Raw genomic sequence first — 15,712 nt, 5'->3', positions numbered from 1 at the left:
AGTAGGCCTACTCTGTTTCCATATTATATTATATCAAAGGTCTTACTTTTTAACTCCTCTACATTTCTTTCATCATTACTCATGATTGGGTTAACATAAGAAATGTATGTCTTACCCATATAGCCTACACAAACAGGGGATAATAAACTCAAGATTTGTATTTTAAATTAATTTGCAAAACACCTCTGAAGCTATAGGTAAGTGTATATTGCTGCCAGTGGTTTTGTTCTTTCAATCAGAATTTTTTCATTGCAAAAACAGCAGGACTATAATTTCTGAACTATATTGCTTGGTCAATTTATTAAGCTCAAGTTTCTTAATTACAAAATTGGCTACTCAAATGCCACAAGTAGTACTACGTTCCCAATACATCTAGATTTTTGGATAACTAAAATGTGTAGTGACTTGAGTGGGCATCTAGCCCCTACAGAGAAAATTAAACATGGCATCCACCAGCATGTGGCCCAGGACTGAGTGTTCAGAGAGAATGGCCATTTTAGTGAAGAGCGAGGTCTGTACTATTGTCGTGACTCGTGATTACTTTTGAATTTGGTGTGTAGGCTACCAATGATCCACATAGGATGAATTGTAATGTCTTGTGACACCTGACCTTCCTCTGGAGCAACCTTGTACACACTAGTTTACAGTAGATGAACACTGAGGACTGCATGGTGGTTGCACTGATGTAGCAGCTTAGGCCTCTGTAAAAATAAGACAATTTGTGCTTGTACCTCCAGTTTAAAGTTTTATTACCATTCAGCATATTACAGAGGGAAAGCCAAAAGATGAAGACCACAACATACCGACTGCCCCAATACATGCATCTACAGATTGTAGGGTGGTTTTATAAACGGGTCATCTTATTGTTATTCCATGAAACTAACAAGTATTGCATATCATCTCTCACATGTCTGCGATCATGAAACATCATTAATTATGCTGAGAAATGTGCAGTGACAGCATGTTCCTTAAAATTGTCTAAAGATTCCCCAGACCAAGATGCAACTGTTTAAATCATGGATGTGTAATTGATACCCAATCCTTCTTAAAACTTTAATTTCAACAGCACATACTTAGACAACATTGTACACCATCAGTAAGCTTGCATCGATAAAGACACCAAGAAGGGTTGCTATATTATAAAATGTTGCAGCAGTCTCAGTTCATTCTTCACTGCAGTTCCTTATGGTGTCTAGAAGAAAAGAGAATTCAATTACACATTTACAGTTAAAGAAATACTTAATTTGCAAGGTTTATACTCACCTTTCCATCAAAACACCTCTCTGCACATGTCTTTTCTTTTGGCCTACAAACTTCTGTTGAGCACATGAAATAGATCTGCAGGACAAAGACATTCACCATGATGAAACTCAATAGCCTTTTCTCCGTGGAGTAAGTTGCACATTTTACCTTTACAATTTTAGTGAAGAAATGACTGTATTAATGTAATAAATGAACCCAAACCCGTTATTGAGTCAGGGCACCTTGTGTAACGGATGTGCACTCACTCCACCCATAAAAGACGTGCTAACCAACCCGCCAAGTGGTTGTCAACCTCTTGGCGAAGAGGTTAGCATCGTCGCCTCCGGTGCGGGAGGTCGTGGGATCGAACCCCACCTAGGGCAGGCCGTGAGAAACACAACGCAGAGGGCCAGATCGACATCGGCTACACTTGCTCACACAGTGCTCATTTTTGTCTGCAACAGTCATTGCTTTAGTGCATGATCAAAACTACTCCCGACTCACCTCTTCTTCAAGGTACTTGTTTGTCTTTTGATCCATAAACTGGAAGGCTTTAACCACGAAGCGCCTCTGGTGGCGATTTGTGGAAAGGTTGCTGACTTTAAGGATGGAAACACTTGGATCATAAGGGTTGGCACACCTGCAGAGGCAAACCACTCATCAGTAAGCAGCCAGAGGGCAAGGATACAAGCAGCTGGTTCACATGAGTCATGCTTACCCTTCATAAACGAGCACCAGTGCATTCTTTGCAGAGCGAGGGTAAGCTAGACAGTAATTGACGAGAATCACTGCATCTGGTTTGGGAGACTTCAGGCGTAGCTCAAGATAAATTGGTTTGCCAAGGAGCAGTCGCAAGGGCTGATGGTGAGTCGGGTGGTAACTTGAATAGGTTTGATCTGAAGGGATTATAAAGACAAACAGAAAACATAAAAATGGACTGTTTAAGTATTTGAGGGCTGCTTTTGTACTGTCTCATTCTAGTCAAATACCACACTAAATACATTTAATTTGAAATAATGCATGACCAGACCTGTAGCAATTCTCAGCTGGACCCCATATAAGCCACTGGAGACGACTGATTTTGGCAAGTCAGAAGTCGGGGTTATGACCATATAGCCAATGCTGGCCAGTCCCTTGTTAGGAGTGCCCCCTTTGCCGTAGCGACACTCAACCATGAACCTACAAAAGACATGCATTGAAGCTCAGCATTACAGTATATGCATGTCAAGGTACTGGGCTTCATTAAAAAAAACACTCTGAATAAACCCCACTAACCTGAGTGGATCGGTTCTTGTAATAATACCATACTTGAGGTTCAGAGCTTGGACAATAGTCTGCACCTCAGCTAGGTAGATCTTTGTCTCACCAACTTGCTGCAGAGAAATGTTCATATTATCAGGTGGTGGTCTCAGGCAGTACTGTACATCTTAAAGGGATAGTTCAACATTTTTGAAAATTGGCCCATCGCCATGATCCCCCTAGTAATAGCAGTAGGTTCGTTACCTTTAATTGTTGGTCCAAGCTGCTTTTAGATCGGGGAGAAGAATACCGAGCGGCGCAGCTACACTACGGAGGCTAATGGAATTTCTTGGTTTTGCTCATCAAACTCAGCAAATACACAACCAAAAAACTCAAAAACGCTGTGGTGGACAAGTTGTGACCTGCACATTCACCACGCTATGAGATAATAGCGGAAAGTTGCGAGATGGAGTTGTTTTAGAGGCAAAGTCGGACTTTACACTCTAGACGGCTGCTCGGCGGAGTGATTTCAAAAGCGCCCGTTTACTGCAGATACGTCCGTATACTACGGCACTGGCTGAGGTGCGCACACTGTGTCCCTCGTACCAGTGGTTCACTGAAGAAAGTAGTTCCGAGTATTTGCTTCACTTCTCTTAACTTTCCGCTATTATCTCATAGCGTGGTAAATGTGCAGGTCACAACTTGTCCACCACAGCGTTTGAGTTTTTTGGTTGTGTATTTGCTGAGTTTGATGAGCAAAACCAAGAAATTCCATTAGCCTCCGTAGTGTAGCTGCGCCGCTCGGTATTCTTCTCCCCCGATCTAAAAGCAGCTTGGACCAACAATTAAAGGTAACGAACCTACTGCTATTACTAGGGGGATCATGGCGATGGGCCAATTTTCAAAAATGTTGAACTATCCCTTTAAATGCTGTGCAACCGACTGAAAACACAGAAGACTGTACAAACATTTAGAGCATTGTTATGCATTAAATTATTAAAGCCAACATCTCACCAAAAAAGACCTAAAGACTTCCCAAACAGTATTGTAATACCACAAATGTAACATAAGCACTACCCGACACAAGTAAGTAACTTGGTGCAATATGAACTGACCAACTTGTGACAATTTTGCCACTTTGGGTCCTAGTGAAGTTCTATCAGAATAGCAAGTGTGATCAGAATAGCAAGTGTGTTTTGTTTGTTTTTTTAGTCTTCACATCTATGCTGCCTTGTTCAAAATATACACTGCATTACCACATTTTGTGATTATTCCCCTTTAAACATTCAATAGCAATCAAGTCAAATGAAAGCCTACGAGTCTGACTGGCACTATGGTGATTGTCCAACTTCATCCCGACTTCACTTGATCATTTTAACTGATACACTGTAGTGTAAATAAGTCAACTTACATAAGCTTTAGTTCCACATTCTGTGACTTTGAATTTATAGATGGCAAACTTGTCATTTACAATGACAGGTTTACAGTTTGTACCAGGAATAATAAGCTTGGTGGGGTCTACTTGGATAGCTGCAGAGTCATAGCGAATGGCAAAAACAAAGTGTTGATCCGCTGTGCACTCTAATGTGAAGACAAAAAAAAAAAGTGTTAGTTATGGAGACGTTATGAATACTTGAACTATCAATTACTTAATATATTAAAGCAGATATCAGCTTCACGGCCGTTTCGGCTAATGCTGCGTTCAAGGCAGGCTTTTGAAACCGTAAGTTACAGCTTCAAGTCACAACTACGACTTGGTAGCGTTCCAGGTAACCCGTAGCTCGTGTTTTTACCATCCTGTTGTCTGTGAAAGTTCCCTATAACGGCCACTCGTAACTTCCGACCCGTGAACTCGTACCAGATCGAACTGGTATGACTTCACAGGAAGGAAAAACACAAGTACGAGTTTCTTTGAACGCACCATGAGTTAGCAGCCCCCGCCCTTGTCAGGCATCAATTGGTCCTCGTGCTACGTCACCACATTCACGCGCATCCCTTGGCTGCGCACACACAGCCCTTCATGCCGTTCTCTCTCCTCATTGGATAACACTTGTATCCCAGAAGAAATGTTTTCTCCTCGGGTTACAGCAGAGCAGAGTGATGGAGAGACTCGTGTTCCGGTCGAAACACTCTATGTAAGTGATTGCTGACGGAAAATATGACTAATTAGGACTTATATTAACAAAAACATTTCACTGATATCTCCTTTAATACAACCAATAAGGTATCCAACCTATACAGAAAGCCTTACCATCCATTGGATAGTAGCAGGCAGAAGTAGAAGAATAAAAACAGCACCCCATATTCAGACAATCTGCAGAAGATATTCCTGACTGGCCACAAGCTACCCGCTCCCCTGCGGCGACAACACAATCTGAAAGACAAGTACATTATGAAACAGTGAGATCCTGCCGCAATCTAATTACAAATAGTGTAGCCAACAAGGACAGGTCATCCTTACATGCAAGAGATTAAACTGAACTCCGGGACCAAGACAATGCTCTGGTCTCATAAAATAACTTTGACTAATGACAGTGTCAGCGTCATGTGATTTTCTCTGATAAAATTATGGCCATCACCTAAGAAATTCAATGACGGAGGTTTGAACTCACTTTGACCTTTCGATGGTCCAGTGGTTGGTCCGATGGTCGGGATGGGGCAGCTATGCTTTTTCTGGGGTTTGTCATTGGAGCGAGGGACAAAGCCAAAGTTCAGACTTTCCTCACAAGATGCAGTAGCAACTTGTGTTTGACCAAACTCGTCGACGTACGACAACTGCAGACTATGCCCGTCAGCCTGTAATAATTTCAAGAACATGAACAGAAGCCCAGGCAAGCAAACAAATTTAGCAGTATTACAGTTCAGTATCTTACATGTATAACGTTGCACCCAGAGAAGGGTACAGTCAGAGTGTTTGTCAGATGGTTCACGTCAAAACCACAACCTGGAGCATCCATGATAGGCTGGTCCTTTGAGCCTGCAGGTGGAAGTCATCATCAATCGAGGCAATTAAATCAAATGGGACTTCAAATTAGCCAAAAAAGGTACATACCCAAAACTTTAACGTCACTGAAATTATCTGTTGGTAGAGTAATCTGGAATTCATCTTCACTACAAACAACAGTTAGCCCAGAGGAGCTTTGTTGGGTACCGCTAGTTCTTGTCCAGCTCATTGGAGGGGTACCATCAAATTCGACCTGGAATCCACCATCTGAACCACTGACCCAGTGTCTTGGCCCAAAATCTTCAACCTCCTCCTGGAATCCATGGTCAGCAAAAGGGTCGAATCTGTCACTGGTGGCAGCACCTTCAAAGTCAGGCATTGCATCTTCAGGAATCATTTCGTCTTCCTCTTCTTCAGTGTTAAACGTGTTGCTGTTTTCTTCACTGTTAAACATGTTGCTGTTGTCTGGAGGAGACAGAGAGTGGGTGAGGCCAATGTTGGAGATAACTGAAGTTCAATTAGTTCCATTTCATCTGGACCAGAGAAGGTGATTTTCTGTGGTCCTTCTAAGGAAAATTTGACTACACTTTTTGAAGGCTTGTTAATGATTTTGGATTCACTGATTTCCTGAAGCTGCTAAATGCATCAAATTGTTTTAGAAAAGCATATTAAAGAAGAAAACTGTCAAGTTACAAGAAGTAGTAGGGATGGTTTGGAGGTAGAAGTTAAAATACATCACATGAGCTGCACAAATGAGAACAGTAAAAGCTAAAAGGAAAACAATGACCACGATTTACCTGATGTGGTGAAGCTTTGAGATTCACCCCACTGCCCCGTCTGATAGAAACTGAGGAGCTGGGACTCGTTGATGGGCCGCCAGCCTCGACCTGAAACCAACAGTAGTGTCCCAAACAGGACCACCAGCAACTCGACCCTTAGCCCAGCCATGGATCCAAGCGAAAGCCCCTCTGCAGCTGCTGAACACCGGATAAAGACGCCGCTTCCCGCCGCGTACAAGTAGTGGTTTGTTGTTAATTGATTGCACCTGCTGGTGGTTAATTGATGACGAGCTAATTAATGTTTCAGGTGCGCAAACATAAACCGCCTACTTGTGGTGAGGAAGAGGGTTAAAAGAGACCGGAAGTTTTGTTTTTAAATAGTTGTAATTTTTTTTTTTTTTTACCACGATTTTGTGGCCTAAATTCATAAAGTGACATTTTGTTGACAAACAGTAGGCCTACATGCAAATGCAATCTGGAGCTATATCCAGGATCTACAGCCATGAAGCTTTTATGGTCAGTTCTTGTTAAACCTTTCTTAAAATGTATTAATTTAACTATAAGTTCATTATTAAGGTTATAGTTAGTTGTAGTGTTGTGCTGCATTACAAAATTCTCCCTGAATGGGCAGGGGCAAGTCACCAGTTCAATACTGCAAACTACAACCTCAGTGGTTAAATCAAGATTTCATTTGTTATGGATGTTATTATGTAAAATCATGTTATTATCAGAACCATATTCTATAAAAAATTATCTGAAAGAAGAATGAATTCCTTATTGAAGAGGGAATACTGCATGCTGTAAACAGAAAACAGGTGAACTCCAGTTATATACCACCTCTCATTATAACCACTTGAAAAATATAGAAAAACAGAAACACCTTGGTGTGGCCAAAGACTTTATTGCATATATATATATTTCAAGTACACAAACAGCGATGTATGCTACAACTGCACCACAGATCAAATAAACAGACTGTTCAACTGTCTTTCCCATTTGAAACATAGAAGGTTTTCATTTTTTAAGTCTTAGTTTCTGGAACCAATAAAAAAGGAAACCACATTATCAAAAACATGAACGTGGTTTTTCTGTCATCAGAAAAAAAAAAAAAATCACTTGTAGGAGTTTGCTTTATGTTTGGGCAAAAAGTAGAAATTCGACGGTACAGGTCCCAGGAGCATTTCACTGCAGAAGAGACAGGTTAAAAAGTTATCATCATGCATTTCATTTAATTCTGATTTTGAATGGTGTTGTTTAAAACAGTGTCTCTGCTCACCTGATCCTGACCCAATCCCCAACATTTTGACTGGCCATCAGCGACTCCAGGTAGTTTCTGCCCATGTAGTATGGAGGTCGCTCATTGATTTTATGAGGCACTCGCTCCAACAGGCCCACTGGAATATACCTGAGAGAGAGAGACAGAGGAAGATGGAGGAGGTCAGAGAAACATTGTTGTTACAGTTAAAGTCTTCTTTTTAGCACAGACAGAAGAATCTCTAACGCAATACTAGTGTTAACTATATATACTAAAACTGACAAACTGCAACCCCTGAGATGAATGGGATCTTATTTATTTTCTATTTCAATCCTACCAGGATTGTAAAACTGTAAATGGTTTATAGTGTAGTGTTTTTTATATCTTCAATTAAATCTTACAGTAATGCAGTTGAAGTCACTCTTCATTAGCTCTTTATTTAAAAAAAAACTGAATTAATGTCCCAAAGACACATTACCCCATACATTAATGAACAGCTTTTGTTTTGAGCTCGAACCTTTGCCCCTCTCACATTACAAATGTATCTGAAGCAACTTTATGTTATTCAGAAAAATAAAGAACTGAAATCTGGTATTACATTTTGTATTACCACAGCACAAGGGAAACAGTGATGAACATTGCTGCTTTGTACTAGACGACATACGAGATACATTGAAGACTGCAGCGGTTCCCACCTGCACATGAAAGAGAGCCACTCCAGCATGAAGGTGCGGGTCTTCTCCACACCTCGAGTGTCAGAGCCCCAGTGCTCCAGGCCGAAGTTGGAGAAATCCCTGAGGACGTCGAGTCGTTCACTGGACGAGATGTCCCAGTGTCTGCTCTCTTTTATCTCAGTGAAGAGCCACGGCTTAATGAGAGCACCCCTGAAGAGACAATGAAAACTGCCTCAACATTTTATTCAACTTTCAAAGTATTCTATGTGGATTTAATATCCTAATAGCACACAAAAAAGTAATGAAGAATATGAATAACACTGATAATGATACAACAAATACCAAGGAACAGTAGCAAATGGATGGAGGGAAGCAACATGTAAGCCTAGCAGGGGCTGACAAGTCATTTTTCCATAAATCCATAATTTATTTATAATTTTCTGTGTACCTTGCAATCATTATACCAGAAACCCCAGTCTCTCTGGCCTTCATGGCATCTTCATAGGACAAAATGTCTCCATTTCCTGGAACAATAAAATCATGTCACCTTAATTCACGTCATCACACTCACAATCAATTACTGTTCATTGGCCTCAAGATTTTGTAACTCTATGAGAGGATTTTCTTTTCCTCATCAGAGTCGTCGTCCCTTCAAAACATATTAGGAGCTCTCTTTACAAACTCTTTTTAAAGCCACATACCAAAAAGTGGGATAGGACTAGCCAGGTTGGAGCAGGAGTTGATGTAATCCCAATCAGCCAATTTAGTGTAACGCTGCTCTCTAGATCGACCGTGCAACTGCAAGAAAACAGTAGCATCAGCTCTACAACACAATCTGACACAGATATCATGTTTTATTTACTTAACAGACAAAGGAGGGAAACAAAAAATGTCACGCAAGAGGGACAATAGACAAGCTGCTTGAAAACGCACCTCAGAATGAAATCATTTTCAGTTTGACAAAGACACTCTCTTCATTAGAGTGAAACTAAATGAGAGATGGGAGCTCATCTATCAGATCAAGTGTTAAAGGGATAGTTCACCCTAGAATGATATTTCGCTCATTATCTACTCACCCTCATGTTGACTAAGGGCTGGAAGAATTTTCAGAGTCCACTGTCCCTTCTCTGAGTTACAGGGGGTCTTGGCGTCGCAGTGCATTTCAATGCAACGGTTGCAAAGGGACACCAGAGCTCTTCGTAAAAAAACACACACAAAAAAACATCCAAATACCTCCATGATGCTCGTATGTAATGTCCGTCTTGTGCTGAAGCCCCAAATTGCGTAATTGTCCCGAAAAAAATTAAATAAGTCTATATTTTAAGCTTGTTTGTAGCGGAAGCTTCTCGAAGCTCCTCTTCCTGGTCCGTCCAAATCTCGCGTGATTCGCAGTAACCGCACTGACGCCGGCGCAAATCACGCGAGATTTGGACGGACCAGGAAGAGGAGCTTCGAGAAGCTTCCGCTACAAACAAGCTTAAAATATAGACTTATTTAATTTTTTTCGGGACAATTACGCAATTTGGGGCTTCAGCACAAGACGGACATTACATACGAGCATCATGGAGGTATTTGGATGTTTTTTTGTGTGTGTTTTTTTACGAAGAGCTCTGGTGTCCCTTTGCTACCATGGCATTGAAATGCACTGCTACGCCAAGACCCCCTGTAACTCAGAGAAGGGACGGTGGACTCTGAAAATTCTTCCAGCCCTTAGTCAACATGAGGGTGAGTAGATAATGAGCGAAATATCATTCTAGGGTGAACTATCCCTTTAAGTCTTAAACTGTAGATTTAAACTCCAGTTTGTTGAGTGTGTATTTTAAATTAAGTTGAAACTGACATTGTGCAGGTAACTGTGCAGATTGCTTGACACACACCAGTATGTCAATGATAAAGGAGAGTCAAGCTCAACAAATGGATGAGTCAGTATTTCTTAGTGTAACAGCCAGGCTCACAAGACACTACTCCAAATCATAATCATGTGTGTAAATATGACTTTCAGCGCATGAAGTAAGTTGGTGCTGTTTCAAACGGATAATAATGGCTCACACACACTTTTGCTACCAAAAGACTTACAGTGATCATGGATACACCCCAGTCTTTCATCTGTGGGATGAGTTTGTGTGCGATGTTGCTCTTCTCCTGAACACCAGTTCGGATCTTGACTGTCAAAGGGACGTCCAGGACCTTCAGTACAAAAATTGTTTTTATTCAGGCTTAAAAATAAAAAACAAAAATAAACAGTTTTCAAGATATAACTAATACATGTTGCATATTTTTGAAATGTGTTGAATGTTCAAAAATAAAAATCAGGCACTTACATAATTCATTCCTTTGATTATTTGTTCAAACTTTCTAGTGCGTGTCATCAAGCCACAGCCTCCGCCCTGATGGGGAAGAGCAAATAAACACCATCTGTCAACGGGGGTCATACTGATGTTTTATATATCCCGTCAAATGTTAATGTCTGTGCTTATCACACTTCACACTGTATCACAACACGCGTAACATAAAAATGTATCTGTCACCATGGTATGGGTAGCACATGCTCCTATGTTTGTTTACCTTGAGTAACCTCCCTTATTTACCCAAGTAAAAATGACAGGTCTTTGTATGTGGTGTAGACACACTACAGATGAAACTAATGTTAAAAATGTGAAAACCAAACCAAATCCATGTATCTTTACCTTCTTATACACAAGATCGATGGGGCATCCAGAGTTGATGTCCACGAAGTCGACCTCAGTGTTGTTGTTGATGAGCTCTGCACACCTCGTCATGGTGTCGGGGAAGCAGCCCTCCACCTGGAGTCACAATTCAGACTTTAGACATGAGACACTCTCACACAATCTGTTAACGGACAAACAGCAACTAAGAGAAGCTGTGACATCTTTTCCAGTGCCCTCACCTGGACTCCAAAGATATCTTCACTTTCATGCCTCTTGAGGAGGGCCCACTCTGACTGCTGCCCCTGCAGCAGGTTTGTGCACATGGCCATTTCCCCGCAGGTGATGTCGGCACCAAAACGCTTGCAGACACGACGGTAAGGCAGATTTCCACACTGAGGAAAGAGAGGGATGCTTTTAGTCACTTTTGGAGGACAGAGAAACATTACCGTAATATAATGTTCTCTATCTAGCCTGGTTGTTCTTAATTATTCATCAAAGAGGTGATTAAAAACAATACAATTATTAGCATCATACACAATTCAGCCGGGTAGTACTTACAGTTGTTAGAGGAGCAAGGTAGAGCTTGTCTTTAAAGTCCACCTTGAACACACAGACACAAAAACATCCATGAACTAGAGCAGAGCACAGATTTCATTTTTCTGACATATTGATCAGTATCAGTCAGCTGTCACCAATTTGTTGATTTATTTAGTTTGAAAGATGACGACACAACAATCCTTGAGATTTTTAAAGTCTCTCCACAATACTGAGAAAAAGAAGAGATAGCTGGCTGAGATGTACCTGTTTCTTTTCACATGGACGCAACTTGACGACATCTGCATCAGTCAGTGGGCCGACAGTTTTCACAGGAGACGGTTTGTCTGTGCTGGACTGCAGATCAGCACAAAGAAAATGTGTAAAAAAAAACAAATAATAATAATAATAGATGCAAACCACCATGAAACACTCTTCAGTCTCTGCTTACTTTCATTAGCTGACTCATCAACTGTAATACAGTAGATGTTTGTACCTGTGTCTCTGCTTCAGCAGACACAAGTTGCTCTGCTCCCGTTGGATTTTCAGGTACTTCAGCTGCACAGGTTTCACCTGGGTGTGTCAAAAAAACTGAATTATAAATCAACATTCAAACCCATTCACATTACAAACATGACTGCTTTCATTATGCCATGTGTCTGTATTTGAAAATATGGGGTGATAGGAAACTAAACATAAAGCATTTCTAAATGAGCAGCAACACGAGGTGACTCAGTCACACACATTCATACGTGGAATTACACCTTTTCAACTCAATAGATTGGAAATGGCATATTTGTTGCTCAACTATAATTAAATGATCTGAAGCAATGAAAGGCTCACTGTGCTGATTGCTGCACTTCTGTCAGTGTCAGTGCACTTCCAACCCACTTAACAGACTCATTGTAAGACACAGAAAAGAATATGACTCACAGCTTCATGCTTAAGAGGGAGCAGAAAGCCTGGCAGAATAATAACAATAATCCTAGATGATATCTGCGTCTCAGTCAGATCATGTTTAAGTGTGATTTACTCGAGCTAATCTATGGAGTCCCCTTACCGTTCCCTTGCTGCTCTTTTTTGTCTTTGTTGTTTGAAAGTGTTTTCAGGTACTCTGCTGACTTCTTGAAGGCCACCGAACGCTTCCTCAGACGGTTCTGGAGGTCTTTACTCAAGCTGTTCTTCACCTGGCTCTTGCCCTCATGAGCCTTGATTAGATCGGCGTTCTCCATGGTTTTGAAGTCAGGGGTCGTGTGCGCCTTGGCGAAGCGGCAGGAGAGACCAAAGCCGCACTTCCCAAATGTGTCATAGAGGTAGCAGCTCTGCCCGATGTCAGCGGGCTTCGAGGCCATGTACGCTGCGACGTCATGATGAAAGTGGCATTTGTCTCCAAAAGGACATTCCCTATTGGCCTACATGGACAGGAGAATATCGACAGTAGTAGTTAGCCGACATAGCAAAACTATGTACCATATGTGGCATTGGTTAACGATAAGTTAACGTCTGCATACCTGTATGACTGACAGACACAGTCGCTTTTCATCATAGGTGGTAGGCTTATTGTGCGGCCTTGACTTATTCTGTCCTCGGAGGCGTTTTCCATCTTGCTTTCCCTCCTTAGTGCTTTCTTCAGTGTCTAGTTTGAGCTTTTTGATCTCTGGTTCCTCCTTTGTTTCCGCTGCTGTGTTACCATCACTGGTCTTTTCTCCCTTTGAGACCTGCCACTCAGAGTCAATAAAGCCATGAAATTTTTCTTTGGTTGTTAGGAATCTGCAATGAGAAGAGGAAATGTTAAGTTTCACAGTGTGACATTTAAGATACCTGAAGAATGTGGTTTAGTCTACATACTAATGTGAAGAATGTTCACACTGGAAAAGAGACAAATTGACTCATCCCAGAGTTCAGTGGACAAAGGAAATGCTGGATAGTTGATGAAAAATATTTTAAAAAGTAAGTATTAAATGTTTGATAACAGTAGTAGTACCCATGTGTACTTTGTACACAACGTCTCACTTCATCTACAGTGTTCCTATTTTTTGGGATACTGGTGATATCCAAGCTGACCTAGCTGTCACTTTAGGGGGTAATGGGTTAATTCACATTTTGTTAAATTGATGTTTTTCATTATAACAAATTATTCGGTTTATGGTTAAATTGCTTGAGCTGCTAGTGATATAGATCTGCCCATCCTTGTAAAACTGCTGCGCTGCAACATATAAATCAGTACTGTGTGCAATAAGTTAAGTGCATTCAGTAAAGGCTGTTCAGCCCTTTTGCTGACAGTGTAGTTCTCTTTGCTTCATCAGACAAAGCAGCAGCGGTGTAAAAGTGTTGGGGGAGGGGGCAGCACCTCCAAGTTTAAATCTGGTTGAACTGCTCTGTTAAGTTAGAGCAGTTTGGCTTCTGAGTGTTGTTGTTTCGTCAGCTGTCACATCATCTGTCTGCAGCACACACATACACACTTGGGATAACTCTTAACATCAGTTTCAAGTTTGATTCTCACCACACATGACATGTTACTCACTCTGGTCTGATGGCAGCTTCACCCTTTACGGCCACATCTTTCGCCTTTTCAACAGTGACCTCTGCTGCTTTTTCCATCTGTCGTGCCTTCTGAAACACATGGATACATCAGCTTTTCATAGATCAAAGTTGCTGCATGATAACTATCATCTCCTGATGCTCAGCTGTGTGTATGTGTCCTTTTTTTGCAACTATACTGTCCATACAAGGAATCTGATTCTCTGTGTACATGCACACAGTGATAATAAAATGAGCAGAAAGATATGCATGAAAATTCAAAAAGATAAACATAAGGAGAATAAATAATTATATGCACAATTATGCACATAAACACAGGACTATTGCATAGGACAGAGAATCTGCTGCATCATCTTTCTTATTCTTCTCTGAAAGATTTAACTGTAATCCACGTTACAGCTGATTTAACCCATGTTATTCTCCATTTAACTACCATACAAGTTTATTATATGGTCAAACTCAACCATCCACATGCACTAAGGAACTTACCTGTTACACCCGTGGTTGTCAGATAAATCTGCTACTGTGGCATGTTTTGCTGCAACAGTGAAATAAACGGAGTAACCCGGACCTTGCTAACAAGCTAACAGCTACCGGATGACAGATGACGTAACAGCCTGGACAATAACAATTGTAACGCAATACTTTTTTTAAAAAGTCTCGTCGACAAAAATATAAAATTAACCGAATATAGTCAACTTGCACTGCCCTTCTGTTTGTAACCCTGAGACGAACAGCAACAACCTGGCAGCATGAGGAGGAGGTTGTGCAGCTGTTTACGAGGTCCGTGGTGAAACGACCGGCGGAGATTCGTTCCGCAGCGCCTGCAGCTCTTTTTCCTCAGCATTTAGACTAAAGTACAGTTGTATAATATGTTTTGGTTTTCAAACTGGTACAGACCCATCTTTTGTGTTGCTAAAAACAAACTAAAGCTCACATTAGGAAAAATGCACGTTTATATACATTACAGTCAAAAGTTTGGACACTGTTTTTTCTTCATTTTCATAACTTTCTACATTGCAGGTTCAAACTGAAGATATCAAAATTATACAGGAACACGTATGAACTTATGTAGGAAACAAAAGAGTGTTAAACAAATACTGTGTATATATACGTATTAGGGCTGTCAAACGATTAATTTTTCTAATCGCGATTAATCGCATTTTTTCCATAGTTAACTCGCGATTAATCTCTATTAAAAATATTATATATGGCGCTTTGGACTTTCAACACTCCAAAGTGTTATAATCTCTAGACAAACAACTTTTAGACCAGACCTAGTAGGCCTAGTACCTAATCATGATGCATGAAACTCACACAGAATTGAAACGAATTGCATCCAGTGGAAATTGCCCGTTGCTTTGCTACACCTCTGCCTGGCCACGTGCATTTGTTTACAACAAAGCCGTCAAAAAATCAATGGATGGAGCTGTGGATATATGTTAGACTGTGTATATTTGTGTAGCAACCAACTTGAAGGTGCCTTACCGCCACCTACTGGACTGGAGGTCCCACACTCCAGTCCTCCAGTCCAGCAGACAGAGGACAAAATGGGCCGCGATTAACCGCGATTAAAAAAATTAATCGCGTTAATTTTTTTAATTAATCGCATCGCGATTAACGCGTTAACTCTGACAGCCCTAATACGTATATATTATATTCTTTGAAGTAGCCATATTTTGCTTTGATAACATTTTTGCACACTCTTGACCTTCTGTCATCACAAGCGGTCCACAGTCTTGAAGGAGTTCCCAGAGGAGCTGAGCACTTGTTGACTGTTTTGCCTTCAGTACCTCAGTTGGGTTTAGGTCAGGTGACCGATAGCACTTTTGTGT

At 41.0% G+C, this 15,712-nt stretch overlaps 2 protein-coding genes across 5 annotated transcripts; both read right to left on the bottom strand.

Annotated features, from left to right (window-relative positions):
• Positions 1-1,056: 1,056 nt before the first annotated feature.
• Positions 1,057-6,373, bottom strand: LOC310993202 (zona pellucida sperm-binding protein 1-like; the record flags this gene model as incomplete). Its single annotated transcript, XM_083981517.1, has 10 exons — positions 1,057-1,192; positions 1,264-1,338; positions 1,747-1,882; positions 1,961-2,138; positions 2,273-2,421; positions 2,518-2,615; positions 3,893-4,062; positions 5,094-5,277; positions 5,706-5,890; positions 6,223-6,373. The coding sequence occupies 10 exons, from the start codon at positions 6,371-6,373 to the stop codon at positions 1,184-1,186; spliced, it is 1,335 nt and encodes a 444-aa protein (XP_083837643.1). The 3' UTR covers positions 1,057-1,183.
• Positions 6,374-7,142: 769 nt separating this feature from the next.
• On the bottom strand, positions 7,143-14,652 carry dus3l (dihydrouridine synthase 3-like; the record flags this gene model as incomplete). Of its 4 annotated transcripts, none has more annotated exons than XM_083981710.1 (16): positions 14,367-14,652; positions 13,861-13,949; positions 12,848-13,106; positions 12,397-12,748; positions 11,788-11,909; positions 11,604-11,693; positions 11,361-11,402; positions 11,042-11,194; positions 10,821-10,937; positions 10,455-10,520; positions 10,210-10,320; positions 8,835-8,931; positions 8,582-8,657; positions 8,155-8,343; positions 7,481-7,609; positions 7,143-7,389 (listed from the first exon to the last, which is right to left on the bottom strand). In XM_083981710.1, the coding sequence occupies exons 2-16, from the start codon at positions 13,935-13,937 to the stop codon at positions 7,317-7,319; spliced, it is 1,953 nt and encodes a 650-aa protein (XP_083837836.1). In that variant the 5' UTR covers positions 13,938-13,949; positions 14,367-14,652. The 4 variants fall into 4 exon arrangements, with proteins under 4 accessions (XP_083837836.1, XP_083837835.1, XP_083837837.1 ...); XM_083981709.1 differs by having other exon boundaries at positions 13,861-13,946; XM_083981711.1 differs by having other exon boundaries at positions 11,833-11,909; positions 13,861-13,946.
• Between the last annotated feature and the right edge of the window lie 1,060 nt (positions 14,653-15,712).

The sequence above is a fragment of the Trachurus trachurus genome (assembly GCF_905171665.1).
Source record: "Trachurus trachurus genome assembly, chromosome: 11".
Lineage (NCBI taxonomy): Eukaryota > Metazoa > Chordata > Actinopteri > Carangiformes > Carangidae > Trachurus > Trachurus trachurus.
The sequence above is the reverse complement of the archived record's forward strand: the minus strand, read 5'-3'. Positions and strand labels throughout refer to the sequence as shown.